General features: G+C 39.1%; 2 protein-coding genes across 6 annotated transcripts in view; one reads left to right on the top strand and one right to left on the bottom strand.

Annotated features, from left to right (window-relative positions):
• The window catches only part of DIS3 (DIS3 homolog, exosome endoribonuclease and 3'-5' exoribonuclease), a 28,293-nt gene extending 16,745 nt beyond the window's left edge, over window positions 1–11,548 (bottom strand). Inside the window, exons 1-6 of one of the 2 annotated variants that reach the window (XM_045478763.1) lie at window positions 11,308–11,548; window positions 10,539–10,696; window positions 7,882–8,075; window positions 6,948–7,021; window positions 1,234–1,401; window positions 320–484 (exon numbers count right to left, since the gene is read on the bottom strand). In XM_045478763.1, coding sequence (XP_045334719.1) covers window positions 320–484; window positions 1,234–1,401; window positions 6,948–7,021; window positions 7,882–8,075; window positions 10,539–10,696; window positions 11,308–11,535 — 987 coding nt within the window. In that variant the 5' untranslated portion in view covers window positions 11,536–11,548. Of the gene's footprint in view, window positions 1–319; window positions 485–1,233; window positions 1,402–6,947; window positions 7,022–7,881; window positions 8,076–10,538; window positions 10,697–10,958; window positions 11,023–11,307 lie in introns of those variants that run through there. The other variant, XM_045478769.1, reaches the window with a different exon arrangement.
• A 266-nt stretch (window positions 11,549–11,814) lies between these two features.
• Window positions 11,815–17,020, top strand: part of PIBF1 (progesterone immunomodulatory binding factor 1) — a 201,800-nt gene continuing 196,594 nt past the window's right edge. For 2 of the 4 annotated variants that reach the window (XM_045478797.1, XM_045478805.1), the window contains exons 1-2: window positions 11,843–12,070; window positions 13,111–13,406. In XM_045478797.1, the coding sequence (XP_045334753.1) occupies window positions 13,155–13,406 (252 nt within the window). In that variant the 5' untranslated portion in view covers window positions 11,843–12,070; window positions 13,111–13,154. Of the gene's footprint in view, window positions 12,106–13,110; window positions 13,407–17,020 lie in introns of all 4 variants that reach the window. The other 2 variants (XM_045478783.1, XM_045478789.1) reach the window with 2 other exon arrangements.

Genomic DNA, 17,020 nt, shown 5'->3' on the forward strand with positions numbered 1-17,020 from the left:
AACTTGTTTCATTTTCTCCAAAGCTAAAACATAAGTGAACTATACAAAGCTACACAGACAGGGGCGCCTGGGTGGCGCAGTCGGTTAAGCGTCCGACTTCAGCCAGGTCACGATCTCGCGGTCCGGGAGTTCGAGCCCCGCGTCGGGCTCTGGGCTGATGGCTCAGAGCCTGAAGCCTGTTTCTGATTCTGTGTCTCCCTCTCTCTGCCCCTCCCCCGTTCATGCTCCGTCTCTCTCTGTCCCAAAAATAAATAAACGTTGAAAAAAAAAAAAAAATCAAAGCTACACAGACAAAAGATAAACCTGCTTGGTTTCATACAATGCGTTCTCTCTCCTCTTCTTTTTCCAGATCATCTTCATTTTGCCCTTCATCATGTAAAACCACAGAAGATGGTGCCACCCACTGATTCTTCGGAAGAAGCTCTACAGCCACAATATCTTCATGAACAGCTCGGTTTAAATGTTTAAGTCCCTGTAAGATTATCTGCGTAAAACAGCAAATGACATGTGTCCAGATATTTTGAATGACAATATAAGAATGGGAAGGCTGCCTAACAGAAGAGATATCCTGAATGTTTCTACGTATCTCCAGTTCTCCTTTATATTTTTTCCTCTTCTATAGTGTCCCTTTACTCTGTCCTCTCAATTTCTCAATATCAAGTTGAGAATACATGTCAGAAAGTAGGGGCTGTGTTCATGGCTCCACCATAAATAACTCTTACTTTAGTACCAAAAGATCTTGGGACAATTTCTTAATCTAAATCTCAGGGTATAGACAGGTAGCATGAAAAAGAGTACCTGCTTTCATAAGCACAGGTGGAAATTAAGTGAAATGCGGCATTCAAAGCATCTAAAAGACTACCTGGCAAATAGTGAGCACCCAAAAATGATTACTATTTGCTTTAAAGTGTGTGAAGCCCTCTGGAGCAATTCTATGTTATGTAAACAGCATGTCACATAACTAGCCATCATTCAGAAAACAGGCGCAGCCTACCTTTTGATTAAATTTTCATTTTCTTAAAAATGGCTAAATAAAAAGTTCTTTTCTTCAATAAGAAGTTTTCTAAAATAGTGATTCATTCTATTATCTATGATCTCTCACATAGCTGCCTTTAAGCTGATACACTTTGAAGGGTAAATTTAAATTCTCATAAAAAATTTTAAACACTGATGAAAGAAATCATGAACAAAAACTATTTTACTGCATATGGAATTTATGTACACAACACTTGCCTCTTTATTTTCTTCATCATCTCCATGAACCCATACTGTAGCTTCTAAGTAATTTTCCCTGCTGGCTCTAAATGTTCCCTGAAGGTATGTACCAGATTTTATGCCTTGTTGCAGCTTACTTAAAGGAAGATGCTCTGAAAATATTATTCTTCCACTGTCTATTTCATTCTGTGAAATAAGCAAACCAAAAGATGTGGTTAGTATGTGAATCTTCCACACGCTCCATACACAACTATTATTATCACTATCAGGTATTGTTTTTAAAAGACCTTCCACATTATGGAATATACAGCTCTATGAATTTGAGCGAATATAGCACAGTAAGAAAAAAATCTTTTCATTCTTAGGGCAACTTACACAAATATTTCATTACAATCAGGCGTTTAGCCACAGATGTCACTAATAAATTCTGCGTGTCCCTTCCTCCCACACCAGGCCTCCCAAAATGAAGGTGTGTAGTTAGCAGGTCAGGTGAGTGGGTAGGTAAGTAAAGTGTTTTTGAAGGCTCAGTTCCATGAACAGAGTGCATTTACAAGAAAAGAACAAGAAAAGCTGTTTCTATTTTGGACATGTTAAATAGTTAAGAAATAAGAAGCAGGTCAGGAAGTGCTTCAAGTCTGCCACAACACCTGTTAGGATTCTTAGAGACCTCAACATCCAAAACCCGCACTGCTTGGCTCCTTTAACTACCCTTTTCATCTCCCACAATTTTCCACCTTCCAAGGAGATAACTTTATTCCTTCTCCTTTTTTCTTTAACTCTCCCATTTCCCTGTTTTCCTGCCTCAATCAGATGAGTGACTTCAATCTCCATACTGAGAATCAAAAGCAATCACTAGAGACCTACCTCATCCTCCAACCACTGCATCTGTCCACCTACCTGATCGATACCAAAACCTCAGATTTCTCTCTTGCGACAATGAATAGAATGATTCTGTTCTTTTGGTTGGGCGCTACTATCTCCTCTGCTTCATTCAAGGACTCTGTCCTGTGATGATCTCCTCTCTAGGGTCAAACTCCCCCCCCCACCCCCACTACAACATTCGTACCATCCTATCAACTTGGAATAACCTAGTAAATATAGTTAATTAATTTTAGGTTCTCTGGACTGACCCTCTGTTCCACTTGACACCAATATGCCACCAAAACATTATCTGTAATTGCTGTGTATCTCCTTCTTCACCCGCACCCTCAGGAATCCATTATAATCAAGTTTCACTGTCAGTCAACGAAAGCCATTACTGTTGAGGTCGCTAATAATATATTGTCTCAGCTACTTCAGTGCTCCATTCTCAGTCTGACCAAGACTTCTTCAAATGACCTTTCCTGCCCTGAGACCCTTTAGCATCCAAATCATCCTTCCTTGGGTTTGTCACAGTTCTCTGGCAGCTCCTACTTAGGCTCCTCTGTGCATTCTCCTTTTCCTGATCACTAAATGTTGGGACTGTCCCCAGACTTGGTTACAGTCTCTTTTCTTCTTTATCCACATTTATTCTCAGATCATTTCTTCCCATCATGTCATTTCTTCCCACCTAAAACAATACCAACAAAACCTCTTGACCCCTCTTACTCTCCAAAAACCACCCCTTTTCTCTCCTTCCCATGGCAGCATCAGAAGTGTTGTAATACTGTGATCCCCCTCTTCCCATTTTTTTCACCTATTCTAGTCAAACTTCTGCCTCCCGACTGTCAAAACTACTCTGGATAGCACCTCCCACCCCCACAAATGTCATTATGCTAAATCCAATCATCAGTTCCCATGAATTTGACTTAGTAACATTTGACACAATGATCACCCCCTCCTCCTTGAAACGTTTTCTGTACTGGGCTTCCAAGAACTTCACACTCACCTGCTTTTCCTCTTGTATCTCATTTACAGGTTCCCCTCATGTTTCTGACTTCTTCCTGGAGAGCCCAAGGGCTCTTGGACCTCTTCTCTGTTCAGCCTACGCTCATTTCCCTATATCAGAGCCGCTCAAACTACGGCCCACGCACCAAGTCCAACCCGCTGCCTGGTTCTGGTAAATTACATTTCATTGGAACACACCCATGTTCACTCATTTATCTATTATTGATAGTTGCTCTCATGCTACAACAGCAGAATTGAGTACTTGTGAGAGAGACCATATAGCCTGCAAAGCTAAAAAAAATCCACAATCTGATCCTTTACCAAAAAAGCTTGCCAGGGAGAAAATATTTGCAGATCATGTATCTGATAAGAAACTTGTATCCAGATTATAAAAAAGAACCTTTATGACTCGGTAATAAAAAGCCAACCCAACTAAAAATCAAGCAAAGCATTTGAATAGACATGTACACACACATATATAAATTAAAAAATATATTACACATAATATACAAATGGCCAATAAGCTCATGAAAAATTGTTCAGCACCCTGTTATTAAGGAAATGCAAATTAAATCAAAACCTCAATGAGGTATCACTTGACACTCTTTAAAATGGCTATAATGAAAAACAGATAACATGTACTGGTGAGAATATGGAGAAACTGGAACTCTCATACATTGCTGGCAGAAATGTAAACTGCGGCACACACTGGGAAACAGTCTGGCAGATCGTCAAACGTAAAATTACCATACGATGAAGCAAGTCCACTTGCACATACCTAACTATGTGTCAAAGAGAAACAAAAGCGGTCAAGAAAGACCACATTTTACATTACTCCATTTACATGAAATGGGACAGCTTACAGAGATAGGTTAGCAGTTGGGTGGGGCTAAAGCAAAGGCATTTCAGGGACAGACTGAGATCGAGTGGTAATGGATATGGATTTATTTTGGAAGAGAAGACAATGTTCTAAAATTGGATTGTGGTGATGGCTGCACAATCTTGTAACTATACTAAAAAATGTACGTCTTAAATAGATGGGTTGCATGGTATGGGACTTATACTTCAACAAACCTATTTAAAAAAAAAGTCGTCTATGCCAATCCCGGCCTCACATATTCTCATTTGGTCTTGTGGCTTTATATACCACCTATATGTTGATGAGATCCACATTCATCTCTCTAGTATGTCTGTATGTCTAGTCCTAAACTCTCTCAAGGGCTACAGATTTGCATATCCAACTGCTCATACCATAAAGCCCGACAGCTCTAACAGTTACCTCAAACTTAAATGTCTGAAGTCGTACCTCTGATTTTTCACTCAATCTCACTCGCTCCCTTCAACCTGTGTAAATAAAGCAATACTAGCCACCTAGTTGCTCGGGTAAAACACCTAAGGTCATCCATATTTTTCATAGCCCCAACCAATCTATACCAAGTCCTAAAACATCTATCTGTAACATATACCCAATATCTGACTACTTCCCCTTACCTTAACTGCTACTACCATGGTCCAATTTTCTACCCTGCTGAGTCCTAAAATATCCTGACTAGAGGACCCTGCTTCTAATCTGTTCTCTTAGAGCAGCCAGATGGATCTTATTATTCTCCCATTCAACCTCTGTCCAGCACTCATGGACTAAAATCTAAGGTGTTCACCATGACTCATTAAATCCTACGTGATCTGGTCCCTGCCTTATTGTTCACTTCCTTTGTAACATTTTCTCCCTTGCTTACTCTATCCTAGGCACACTTTTCACTGTCTCTGGATCTTGCCAACTTATTCTAACCTCAGAGCCTTTGAACTTGCTAGCCTTCTTCTGTAAGAAATGCTCTTCCCCAGTTACTAACATGGTTAATGCCCTAACATAATTCAACTAAAACGTCCCTGTCTTAAAGCAAATTTGCTTAGTTAATATCCTTTACATCTCAGCTTAGACATTACTTGCACCAGGAAGCCTTGACATCACAAATCTGGATTAGGTACTAAGTACAGTCAGTTCTCCTATGCTTGTTTTGAAAACATGAATGGGTTCTGATACAACTAACATATTAAAAGATACTGGGTGAACACAGGAAACTGCAGCTAGCTTAACAAAGCCGCTCAGGAACCCGCAAAACACACTCACCTCTCCAACGTCTGTTACCTCAGATTCCACATCATCTTCACGTACCTAACAACTTTTTGTCCAAATTTAGATAACTCTCTTTCCACCACTTCACTCAGTTTTTGAGTGTGCCCCAACCTCATTTTCCCGTTAGCTCTACTGCCTTTAATACATGAATTTGCATGACACAGTGAACTTGAATATACATGTTGTATTACAACAGAACTGGCTGGAATTTCACCCTATCCTACACTAACCTTAAAACAATCCTTGATCAAATATTATATGTTACCAATGTTAGATTACTTCTTTCTCCTTCTAGAACAGTGCTATCCAAAACAACTTTGAGATAGGAATATGCTTTCTGTGATCTCCAATATGGTAGCCACGGGACACAAGTGTGGGCACTTCTAAGGTGAGTAAAACAACTGAGATTTAAACTGATTTAAATCTGAATTAAACTTAAACAGCCAGATGCAACTAGTGGCTACCTGTTAGAGCAGTCTCTGAACCTATATTCTAAAAAAAAAATCAAGCCCACCTTTTATTTTCTCACTTCCTTTTAGTTTTGTAAAATAATCATGATTGAAGATAAGCAGGGTGAAGGAAAGACTGGATGTCTGTCTAATGTCCTATCACATAAAATGTTTCTATAATAACAATAGCTGCCATTTACATTTACCGTAGCTGTGTGCCATGCAGTGAAACAAGAATTTTATTAATACTGTTATTTCATTTGACTCTTATAACCATGCTATGAAGTCATTGCTAAATCCACCTTACATATAAGGAAGTGAGTGCCCATGAGGTTCACTGATTCACTTAGCATGCCCTCCCATATCCCACTATTGTAGGAATCCCTTTATTCCTCTTTCTGCCTCTAACTTTGCCCTTGATACAATGCATCATCTTACAAATTGGAATCAGAATGGTCTTTCCAATGAATAACATTTCTGATCATTCTCCCCCATTCCTCCCAGGCACACTCTCATATACTCTTAATTTCTTTCAGCCTGCCTTTATGAGGTAGGAAGCCCAGAATCCTATCTGCTATCTTTCTCTTCATAGCAGTCCTTTAAAATAAGATAGTTTAAAAATTAGTGACCTACAGAATAAATTCTAGACCTTCGTTAGATGGCCCCTACCCTTCCTGTGCTGTCTCTTACAGTTCCTTCCCTTCTTCCTTCAGGACTAATGCTACAGCTTTATGCTCTCTGTCTGCACTCACACTACTTCCTTATTGGTCAAATACTTATGCCTCATTCACAAACCAGCTATGGGTTCCTTTATCCATTCATTCTAATGGTGCCACCATGTGACAGGTCCTACTCAGGTTGCTGAGAGTGTATTAATGAACAGTGCTAGTTTAGAAAGTAAAGTCTTTCTTTAAGAATAGCATTTTCGGGGGCATCAGACTTCGGCTCAGGTCATGATCTCAAGGTTTGTGAGTTCGAGCCCCCATCAGGCTCTCTGCTGTTAGCACAGAGCCTGCTTTGGATCCTCTGTCTCCCTCTCTCTCTGCTCCTCCCCTGCTCTCTCTTTCCCTCTCAGAAATAACAAACATTAAAAAAATTTTTTTAATGTTATTTTAACAAGCCTATTATAGTCACTCTTGTTTATAACCCAGCTCCTAATGAATTCCAGCTTACCTACTGATATTCCAATTTTTAAATTTGTTTAATTGTAACTCTAATATCCCAAAGTGGCCATTTTAATACTTTCACTTTTCAAAAACAAAATAAAACAAACTCAAACTTACCCCTTCTTCAGACAAACAAGCAAGACGATCTATGAGTTCTGGGTTAGCAGTTAGGCTCTTTACATATTCTTCACCTGAAAAGTAAGTTTTGTTGTTCTCAATAAAATCAAGTGATTTTTTTTAGATAAGAAAACATGAATAATGTTGTTTATATTACATCTATCAATTCTTTTTTAAACCTGCATCTGTTGATATGGTCATGTCTAAGCAGAAGTATCAGGTTAAGCATATCTATGAGTTTTTATTGCAAAACCAAGTACAAAGGGTGATGGGGAAAGTTACCAGCCAGTGGCCACCACAACTTACTTGGCTGAGAAATGCTGAGAAATTTAAAAATGCAAAATATCACATGAAGTTATACAGAAACATGAAAATATTAAATATTCAAGTGACCATCTGACCAAGGGTCTGATGGTAGTTCATATTTGCTAATGCCTATAAAAATTAACAGCTTCAGGGCATCTGACTGGCTCAGCTGGTTACGTGTCTCACTCGATTTCAGCTCAGGTCATGATCTCACAGTTTGTGGGTTCGAGCTCTGCATTGGACTCTCTGCACTGACAGTGCTGAGCCTGCTTGGGGTCTCCCTCTCTCTCTGACCTTCCTCCACTGGCATGTGCTCTCCCTCTCTCAAAACCAAATGATGAGGGGCGCCTGGGTGGCTCAGTCAGTTAAGTGTCCGACTCTGGCTCAGGTCAAGATCTCGCAGTTTGTGAGTTCGAGTCCCGCGTCAGGTTCTGTGCTGACAGCTCAGAGCCTGGAGCCTGCTTTGGATTCTGTGTCTCCCTCTCTCTCTCCGCCCCTCCCCCGCTCACACTCTGTCTCTCTCTCTCTCTCTCTCAAAAATAAACATTAAAAAAAAAAATTTAAAAAAACAAAAAACAACAGATAAACTAAAAAAAAAAAAATTAACAGTTTCTACATTTAGACTTACAAGTGAAAGCTGGTATTCCTTCTTCTATGGCTTTTTCTTTGTTTTTCTTGTCATTTGTTATGAAGATAACTTGCAGGTGATTCTCTGCTGACATTTTCTTCAAATGTTCATTGTACCATTTTGCTGCTACTCGAATAGCTCTATCATTTCTGTCATTAGCATTTTCTCCCTGTTCCTGTTCTACATAAGTTTCTCTAAATACAAAGGAGAAAATGAAATAAATGAAAACCAATAGAAATAATATACAAAGGCTTAGGACATATATGCTAAACTTAAAAGTCTATGGTATGTATTTTCCTCTTGAGTGCATTCAGATTCATGCCTCAGGAAATATATGAGAACCTTATAGTTTTTAAGACAATGATTGCTTGAAAAATAAGACAATCATGTTATCAATGAAACTATAAAAAGGCTAAAACAATTTTATTTCACAAAAAAATATTCAAGAGCAGAACTTATATTTTAGATTGAGATCTGAAAAATAATTTATTGTAAAAACTATAATAAAACTTTTCAGGTTTGATAAGATATTATTTGAAGTATAGATTAACAGTAATTCTCAAAAGCTACAAAGAGGATGTTCTAATCATATGATTCTACAGTCATTAAATACACAACACATATAAATTACCAACAGTAAGCACTTAATAAAACGGAAGAGGTTATCTAAAGACTGGAAGACCACATACAAATAATGACTGCATATTCCTTCCTAGTCTATCCACTCTAAATTCCCAAATATGTTGGCATACTTACTTTCTTAAAATTGCTTTTCAAAGCCAAATTTAAATAACAAAATTTAGTGCAAAACTTTTAGTACTTACAAGTAATAGATTCAATTTTAGAATCTTAGACTTGTATTAATAGTTTTTAGAACTGCTTCATTCCTCACCATTAAATGCCCCTGCTAATGCTTTAAGCTTATCAGTTAGACACAATCATTAATTTCTGAATTGGTTTTAGCTTGACTTGAGCAATAGAATCTTGGATGAGATTTGCCCAAGTGTCCTAAGATTCTTCCCACCAACTCCAGTATTGCTAAGCTATATTCATTGCACTTAGGCAGAAAAACTGCTAACCTCTGATGAAGAATCTGATGATAATGCTCCACAAAAACTTGGTCTTTCTGCACTGAAAAACAAGTAAATTTTCTGAATTTCAAAAAGCTAAGAATAAGACGACTACAAGTGCTTTACCAATGATTTTTACAAGAATAATACCTAAATTGGCGCTATAAAAATAAAGAGAAGGAAAAAAAAACAAGATGAAAACAGAGGGAGGCAAACCATAAGAAAATTTTAAATACAGAGAACAAACTAAGGGTTGCTGGAGGGGTGGGTTAAATGGTTGATGGGCATTAAGGAGAACATTTTTGGGGATGAGTGCTGGGTGTCATATACAAGAGATGAACCACTGGGTTCTACTCCTGAAGCCAGGACTACACTGTGTGTTAACTAACTTGAATATAAATTTAAAAAAATAAATAAAAAAGAGAAAATTGAGAAATTAAGTATTTTCAAATATGCATATTCTGATGAGATTTCATTACCAGAATTCTACCGTCTAATCTACTGAGGGTGATTTTGCTGCCCAGGAACATTTGACAATGTCTGGAAACATTCTGGGTTGTTACAACTCTGTGAATAGAGGGGGACTGGGGGTCACTACAGGCATGTAGAAGCACAAGATACTGCTAAACATCCTATGATGTAAAAGACAGGCTATTCACAATAAAGAATTATTCAGTCCAAAATGTCAACAGTGCTAAGGAAGGTTGAGAAGCCTTAATGTAGTAAAAGTATACTATACGTCACCCCAGATTATTTATGTAACAAAACAAATAACAATAAATGGGGGGGGGGAGAAGTAGCAATTTATTTTCACACCCTTATGCTGAAAGGGTGTAAATCTGAAATACAACAAAGAAGTCTGTTTCTTAACCTTATCTTCTTCAATGTGATCAGTTATAAGGTATTAGTTTAACTTTTAAAAACTCATTAATAAATCTGCTTTATATTGTTAAACCTCTCTTTCATAAACTCTTACACTTTATCAATCTATGTTGACATCAAAAAACACAGTATTCTAGGAACCTAGGAAAATCTCATCTTCTAAGATACTTTGAAAAAAATTTTTTTAATGTTTTTATTTTTGCGAGAGAAGAGACTGAGCGCGAGCCAGGGAGAGGCAGAGAGAGAGGGAGACACAGAATCCGAAGCAGGCTCCAGGCTCTGAGATATCAGCACAGAGCCAGATGCTGGGCTCGAACCCACGGACCACGTGATCATGACCTGAGCCGAAGTCAGCCGCTTAACCGACTGAACCACCCAGGCACCCCATCATCTTCCAAGATTCTTATTGCTCAACTCATGCTAAAACCAACTCAAAATGAAAACGTTTTGGAAACAAAAGTACTGACTGCAGCCTAGGAGTCCAGAGACCTTAGTTCTAGGTTTGAACTAATCAATGACTATATGACCTTAGTGAGGTCCACTGAGCATCATGTCTGTACAATTGTGTAACAATCAAATAACACTCCCATAAGTATGAAACTTACCACATGTTTTCTGACAATGTCACGGTTACTGCCAGGAACTCTTCCCCAAATTTAGCCAATTATATGGTTTTCTGGTAATTAACATAAAAATTTCCCCTACCTATGGTGCTCATTAGTGAACGTATAGAAATGCTTCTCCTGGTTATTAGTCACATCTCGGATTCGTTTATATACAGGAGCACTCCGATTTCTCACTTCTTGCAGAACTGTTTGCAGTACAATTACATTCCTGATAGCTGGGTCTTCAAGAACATCGATCTTAAAAGAATGAAAAAATAAGTAAAGTTAAACTTTCCTATGTTCACTGATAAGCTGTTTCTGCCAAACATAAAACTGTGTCGATTTAAAAAAACAAACACTAAATATACGTTAAACTAAGGAGCTATTTTGCTACAGAAAACCCTTCGGGTCTATTAGAGAATAGCACATATTAAACAGACTAAATACAAAACTTCGTAGAATTAAGACCGTTAATAAATAAATACGTTGGCCCACATGGTTTTCATTCGTAGGCACTTACAAGCTGCCTGGGAGTCGCAGGCTGGAGGCCACAGAAGCCCAGGTCCCCGGCCTCCAGACTCTTAAAATCTAAGGCAGAAGAGACACCAGGAGTTAGAAAAATAACCTAAAATTCTTATGACTCCAAGAACTCAAAAAAAAAAAAAAAAAAAAAACCCACACACAAAAAAACCCCACAATACAAAGAAAAAAACCTTGGCCTGGGGGACAGGAGGCAAGGGTCTGCCTCTCCCAAAGTAGGTAATGTTTTTCCAAGACGCGCCTCCTTGGGCCTCAATTTCCCTATTCTGTCACACCCCCTTCTCCTGGTGGTGCCGAAAAGACCCCGGATCTCCCGCCCTTGGACGCACCTGATGCAGCAGCACATTGGTGTCAGGAAGCAAGTAGTGCGGCCAGGGGCACAGGCTGCTCGCCGGCTCCAGGGGCTGCGGCTCGAGGACCGGCCCCTCGTGGGCACCGCCGCACGCCGCGCACCCGGGCGCGCCGCAGCCGATGTCGTCCCGCAAGTAATGCTCGCGCACGATCTTCATCACGCCACCTGCCCGCGTCTTTTTTAAGAAAGTCTTGGACTTGAGCATCTTGCTGGCAGCGCAGAATCCCGACCCTTACCGCGCTCTTCCGGTGAAGAGTAACAAGCAGAAGCCCTACCGCACGACTGTACTTTACCCCGAAGTTCACCCCTTCCCGCTCCAGGGTATTAGTAAATACCTCTCGCGGGAAAACGTCGAGGCTGACATTGGTTGGCTCTCTGAGGGCTGCGAGGATTGGGCAAAAACTAGAAGCTCGGGAGGATTGGCAGATCTCGGAGCCATTTCCATCCACGATCTAGGCGGGACCCGCCTGTGGACCACAGCTCCCAGCATGCGTTGCTTCCCGCGTCGGGGTGGATCCAGTCTGAGTTCCGGCGACTGTGCGCTGCCGCTTCCTCCGTCCTCCTCGGGGCGCGGAAGTGGTTGTCTTGGTGACGGGTCCTAACGGTCTCCGACCTGAGATTCCTCGTTGAGGGGCTGCAACCTGAGCTTCTGTTCCGAGACGCTTTCAGATCCTTGAAGTGGACGCGGTGGGTGGGTGGCTGGTCCAGCCTTCGACGTGGAGTAATTTGAAGCTTTCGAGGTAGCGCGCCGCTGGCTCTTCCTTTCCCGCGCGGGGTAGGGAATCCTAGGCTGCCAGGCTTGGTTTTTCTTCACTGTCGCACGTGTGGGCAGTCCCAGGCGCTGGTCCTTTGTAACCCAGATGCTGCCTCTCTCTGATTTCGCCTTTCTTTACCCTCTTTCCTTTGAAAGGAGGGGTGCCGTTTCCCCTCCATACATTTTTTTTTCTGATCATTCAGTTTAGAAAAGCTGATATCTGTAGTACCGTAAATAACTTATTATGTCGTTTAGTATTAAAACACGAGAATTTCTAAAACCCTTGTGAAAGGGTAAGAAATTAGATTTAAAACACTTGAATTTTTCTTTTCTACATTCTTGTTTTTATTCTATCTGGAAGTCTATTAAAACGTATTTATTTCACTGTCTTCCCATTTTTAAAAAGTCTTCAGTGTTGCCTCATTGTGGAGTAAATTTCGGACACATTTTGACACTTGAGGATTCTCTGGAATCTCGATTATTAAGGTCGTATGTGTGTTTGTATACGAGGGGTGGGGCGAGTCCTACTCAAATTCAGAAAGACTTGGCCCCAGCCGAATGACCAGTATCTTCTGATGTTGGGTATATTCGCCAACCTTAATTCCTGCATGTTTTTTTTTTTTTTTTTTTCCTTTTACTACTCTAAATCCTACTTCTACATAACCTTCCACCGATCAACTCAGAAGTGGCTAATCTCATCTTGAATGCGTGCTTCTTTTATTAGTAGTGTTCCTGGGTACTACTCACTTATGGCTTTTATCCTTTACGTCCAAGATTTCTTTGTTTCCTCCAAGCAAGATTCCGGCACCCAGGACCAGGGTTTTTTATTCATCAAGCGCAAGTTCATAGTCAGGCTTAATGAGCTTAATGTTTGACTTAAGCCATAGTTTACTTAATCTGTCCTAGATGAGGGGTCCTCCAGATTGTCTAATAATTACTTAGGCATCCTTAGTGTCTCTTTAGTATTCTTTATGCTTTCCAGTAAGAATGTTTGAGTACATTTAAATAAATATTTTTAACCCTCAGAAAATTGAAATAGAACTGGAGAAGAAAACTGACCCATAAAAAAGATGTCTCGAAAAATTGCCAAGGCATCAAAAAAGGTGAACATCTCTAGCTCTCTGGAATCTGAAGATATTAGTCTAGAAACAACAATTCCTACAGATGATATTTCATCATCAGAAGAACGAGATGGGAAAATTAAAATCACCCAGCAACTAATTGAACGTAAAGAACTACTTCATAATATTCAGTTACTGAAAATAGAACTATCCCAGAAAAATATGATGATAGACAACTTGAAAGTGGATTATCTTACAAAGGTAAGATTTGGTGTAATTTTTGTTACCTGTGTGCTTTATTGTCTTCCAACGACAGATAAATAAGAATTAAAATTATGCATATGTAATCTGAACTTGATATGCTTATCATTTCAAGAAGTAAGTTATATTTTCTTGCATAGTTAAAAAAAAAAACAACTTTCTGGAAGGAGAGAGGATGTGAATTATATTGCTGTGTACTGAACAAAAAGCCCTGAAGGAGGGGATGATTTTGAAGTTGGGCAGGGATGAATTGCCTCTGTAAACCCAATTTTTTGAATCTAGCATGTGTGAGGTATATCTTTTTAGGTGTTTTTTCCAGCCAAGTTGTTTTCTGCTTCATTGCGAATTAACCCTGATGTAACTAGTTTGATAGGGACAATCAAGATCATAATTAGGTTAGTGAGTCTGTATAGTCCTCTGTCCAGGGGATTTGGTTTCTTTGATTTGTTTCTGTATGATAGTTAGTGTGTCTTAGAACCAAGTGGAATTTCAGTTACCATAGTGTTTTACAAGTGGTTTTTGCCAAATAAGAAGGGATGTCTTAGTCCTTGTTTTTTGTTTTTTTTTTTTTTTCCTCTTGTGTGTTTATTTATAGGTATGGAGTATTTTATGTAAGACCTGGTAAAATTGTCACTAGTTCTAAGAAATTTACAGTGATTTCAGAAAGATAGGAGACACTTCTTAATTCTTACTACTTCTGTCTCTGAGAAAAATCTTTTCTTTCCAACAGTAGATTCTCCACTTTTACTCTTGATCCCACCTCTTCCTACCCGCCCCCATTTTTGTTTCACTTACACTTTCTTTCCTGTTAAGTCAGCCTCCTATTTTAGCTCTTGCCAATTATACCAACATACTTCAGTATCTTGCTGCTAGAAAAAATTGTTGACCATCCCTCTCTAGGAAAATGAGGTGTCCTAAACCCCAACATCTTCATGAAGTAAAGAAGTAATTTAGGTACATTTTTTAAAAACATTAATGGCTAACTTTTATTGAGTGCTTCTTCTGTGCCATACATTGTTCTATGAGATTTTCATGTGTTACCTCATTTAAACCTCACAACAACTCTGTGAGGTGTAAGTGCTTTTAGGAGGATCTTCCCTGCCCCTTAACATTAAATGAATCAATATGATAAATTAGCCCACTTCCTGATATTTGGTAAAAGCACACAATATTAGTTATTGTTGCTGTTGCCTACTAAAATGATATCCTCATTTTTCACCCATTTTATTTTCTATACTTTATATGTGTATTCATAGGAGCTACCTGACTTTTTTTGGTATCTGTCTCTTTTAATGGACTGTAAGGTTCATGAGAACAAGGGTTTCTTTGTAGTCTTGTGTCTCATCATCTCCAGCACTTAAAACAGTTCCTGACACGTCGTAAGTATGCAACTGTTTCTTAAATGAAGGACTGAACTCCATTTCACTTTGGATAAAACAGAATCACAAGTGATTAATAGCATATGAAGGCCATTTAGATGGAAGTGATGGAGCCAGGTAGGATTCAAACCAAGAGATCTAAAGCCCATACTCTTAGTGAATCTCCTAACATGTTCTTAGGTTGTCTGTACAGTCACCTACTTAGGTGACTTGGTCTAGACTAGGTCACTTGGTATTTTACCAGTGTGTCCAGTCGTTTTCTAGCTGTTAAAATAGTTTCCTATTGTTGATTGTTTCCTGTTGTCTATTTGTTTCTGTCTGCCCTTGGGCAGATCCCTTAACTTTGTTAGTCTCTTATTTTCTGTAAAATAAGAAAAATAGTAGTATTTACTTCATGGAGTTGTTGGGAAGATTCAATTAATCAATGTACATAGCTCATGATACCTGCAGTAAAATAAGTAACTATAGCTACTATACTTATTCAGCACTATATTATTTTTGTACCACGTAGTGCTTAGTACAGTTTTTATTGTTGTGGTTTTCCAGTTGGACCGCAAATGTAGAAAACTGGATTAGCATATTCCTGAGTTTATGTCACCTAATCATCACTGATCCTTGCCAAGGCCATTTATTTTTCTTCAGTGTTTACTTATTTATTTTGAGAGAGCGAGAAAGAGCACATGCTCACGCAGGAGTGACAGAGAGGGAGAGAGAGAATCCCAAGCAGGGATTCATTCAGTCAGCACACTGTCAGCACAGAGCCCGACGTGGAGCTCCGTCCCACGAACTGTGAGATCAGACCTGAGCCCAGCTCAGGAGTAGGATGCTTAACAGACTGAGTCACCCAGGCGCCCCAAGGCCACTTTTTATTTTCTGTACTTTTTTTATTCCCATGGCTCATTTCCCTTCTCTATGCAACCGTTTTAATGGTTTTTTTTAAACATTTGTTCTTGAAAATGGGTATTTTTTTCCTTTACATAAATGTAAATTGCATGTTTTGCTTTAGAGTTTATCTCTTTCATAGTTTTTATTTTTTTTCCCAACTCAGTGCTGCTTTTGAAATCATAATTGTTACTATGGTATATCTAGTCTTCTGCTTCTAACTTCAACATAATTATCTCTGTGTGTGTCTACCAATCTATCCATCCACTACCACAGTGATAGGCACTTAGGATGCTGCCCAACTCTTTGCCACCACATGCAACATGGGCCTTCTATAGACATTTCTCTTCTGGACCTGTGTAACCATTTCTTTGGCATGTATACTCAGGAGTAGAATTTCTGGCTTACAGGGTATATGCAGACTTAATTAAACTGAGTGTACTGTCAAATTACTCTCCAGAATAGCTGCCTCCACTACATTACCATGCTTTTTTGTCCATGAGCAGTAGGGTTGTTTTGCTTAGAGACCCTTTGGGAGTAAGATGTTTGCTGTCAAATATATGGAAAAATACTATATGGTAGAAGAATTACACTTCTGTAATTCATCAAATCCAACGCAACTTGATTGTAAAGTGGACCCTTACTTGTATCACTGAGATTAAGAACTGCCAAGTTAAATTGTTACGTGCTAGAGATTGTAAAATGCATTCCAGTTTCAGAGATGTAATTTGTGAAGAAGTTGGAGTCTGAAGGAACAGAATTTTTAGCCACTTATTTATTCTCTAAAGTTTACCAATACATTGAGCATTGGGGTTACGAGATGAACATCTCATTATTTAGCATTACAAAAAATTTCTCTCATCAGATTATCACTCCCTGATAATAGAAGTCACAGGAAAGGCAGATTTCTGCTGACTATAAACCTGTTTTTGCTATTAACATGTAAATGGCCTGATTGAAGTTACTGAGCTTCCTGTCATTGGAAGCATTCAAGTAATCCTGAAAGGTCAAATGTCATGATATAGGTTTTTTTGCTGTGGAAAAAGGTTGGATCAGCTGTCCAGTGTTTTAGGGATTAACACTGTTAATACCAGCTGTTAGTACCAGAGATTTAGAAAATGGTATCTGCCTAGACCAGAACTGTGGAAACAGTAGCTTACACAGGATAAGAATTTTGTTTCTCTGTTTTAACAGGAATCTGAAAATAGGTAGTTTAGGCTTGGTATGGTTATTCCTTGATATTGTTAGGAGCGCAGGTTCCTATTAACGTTTTTGCAGCTGTTTTAAGCGTGTAGTTTTCACAGATGCCTGATTTACCTCCGGCACTGTATCCATGTTACAGGCAGACATGAG

This window comes from Leopardus geoffroyi, chromosome A1 (assembly GCF_018350155.1).
Source record: "Leopardus geoffroyi isolate Oge1 chromosome A1, O.geoffroyi_Oge1_pat1.0, whole genome shotgun sequence".
Classification (NCBI taxonomy): domain Eukaryota; kingdom Metazoa; phylum Chordata; class Mammalia; order Carnivora; family Felidae; genus Leopardus; species Leopardus geoffroyi.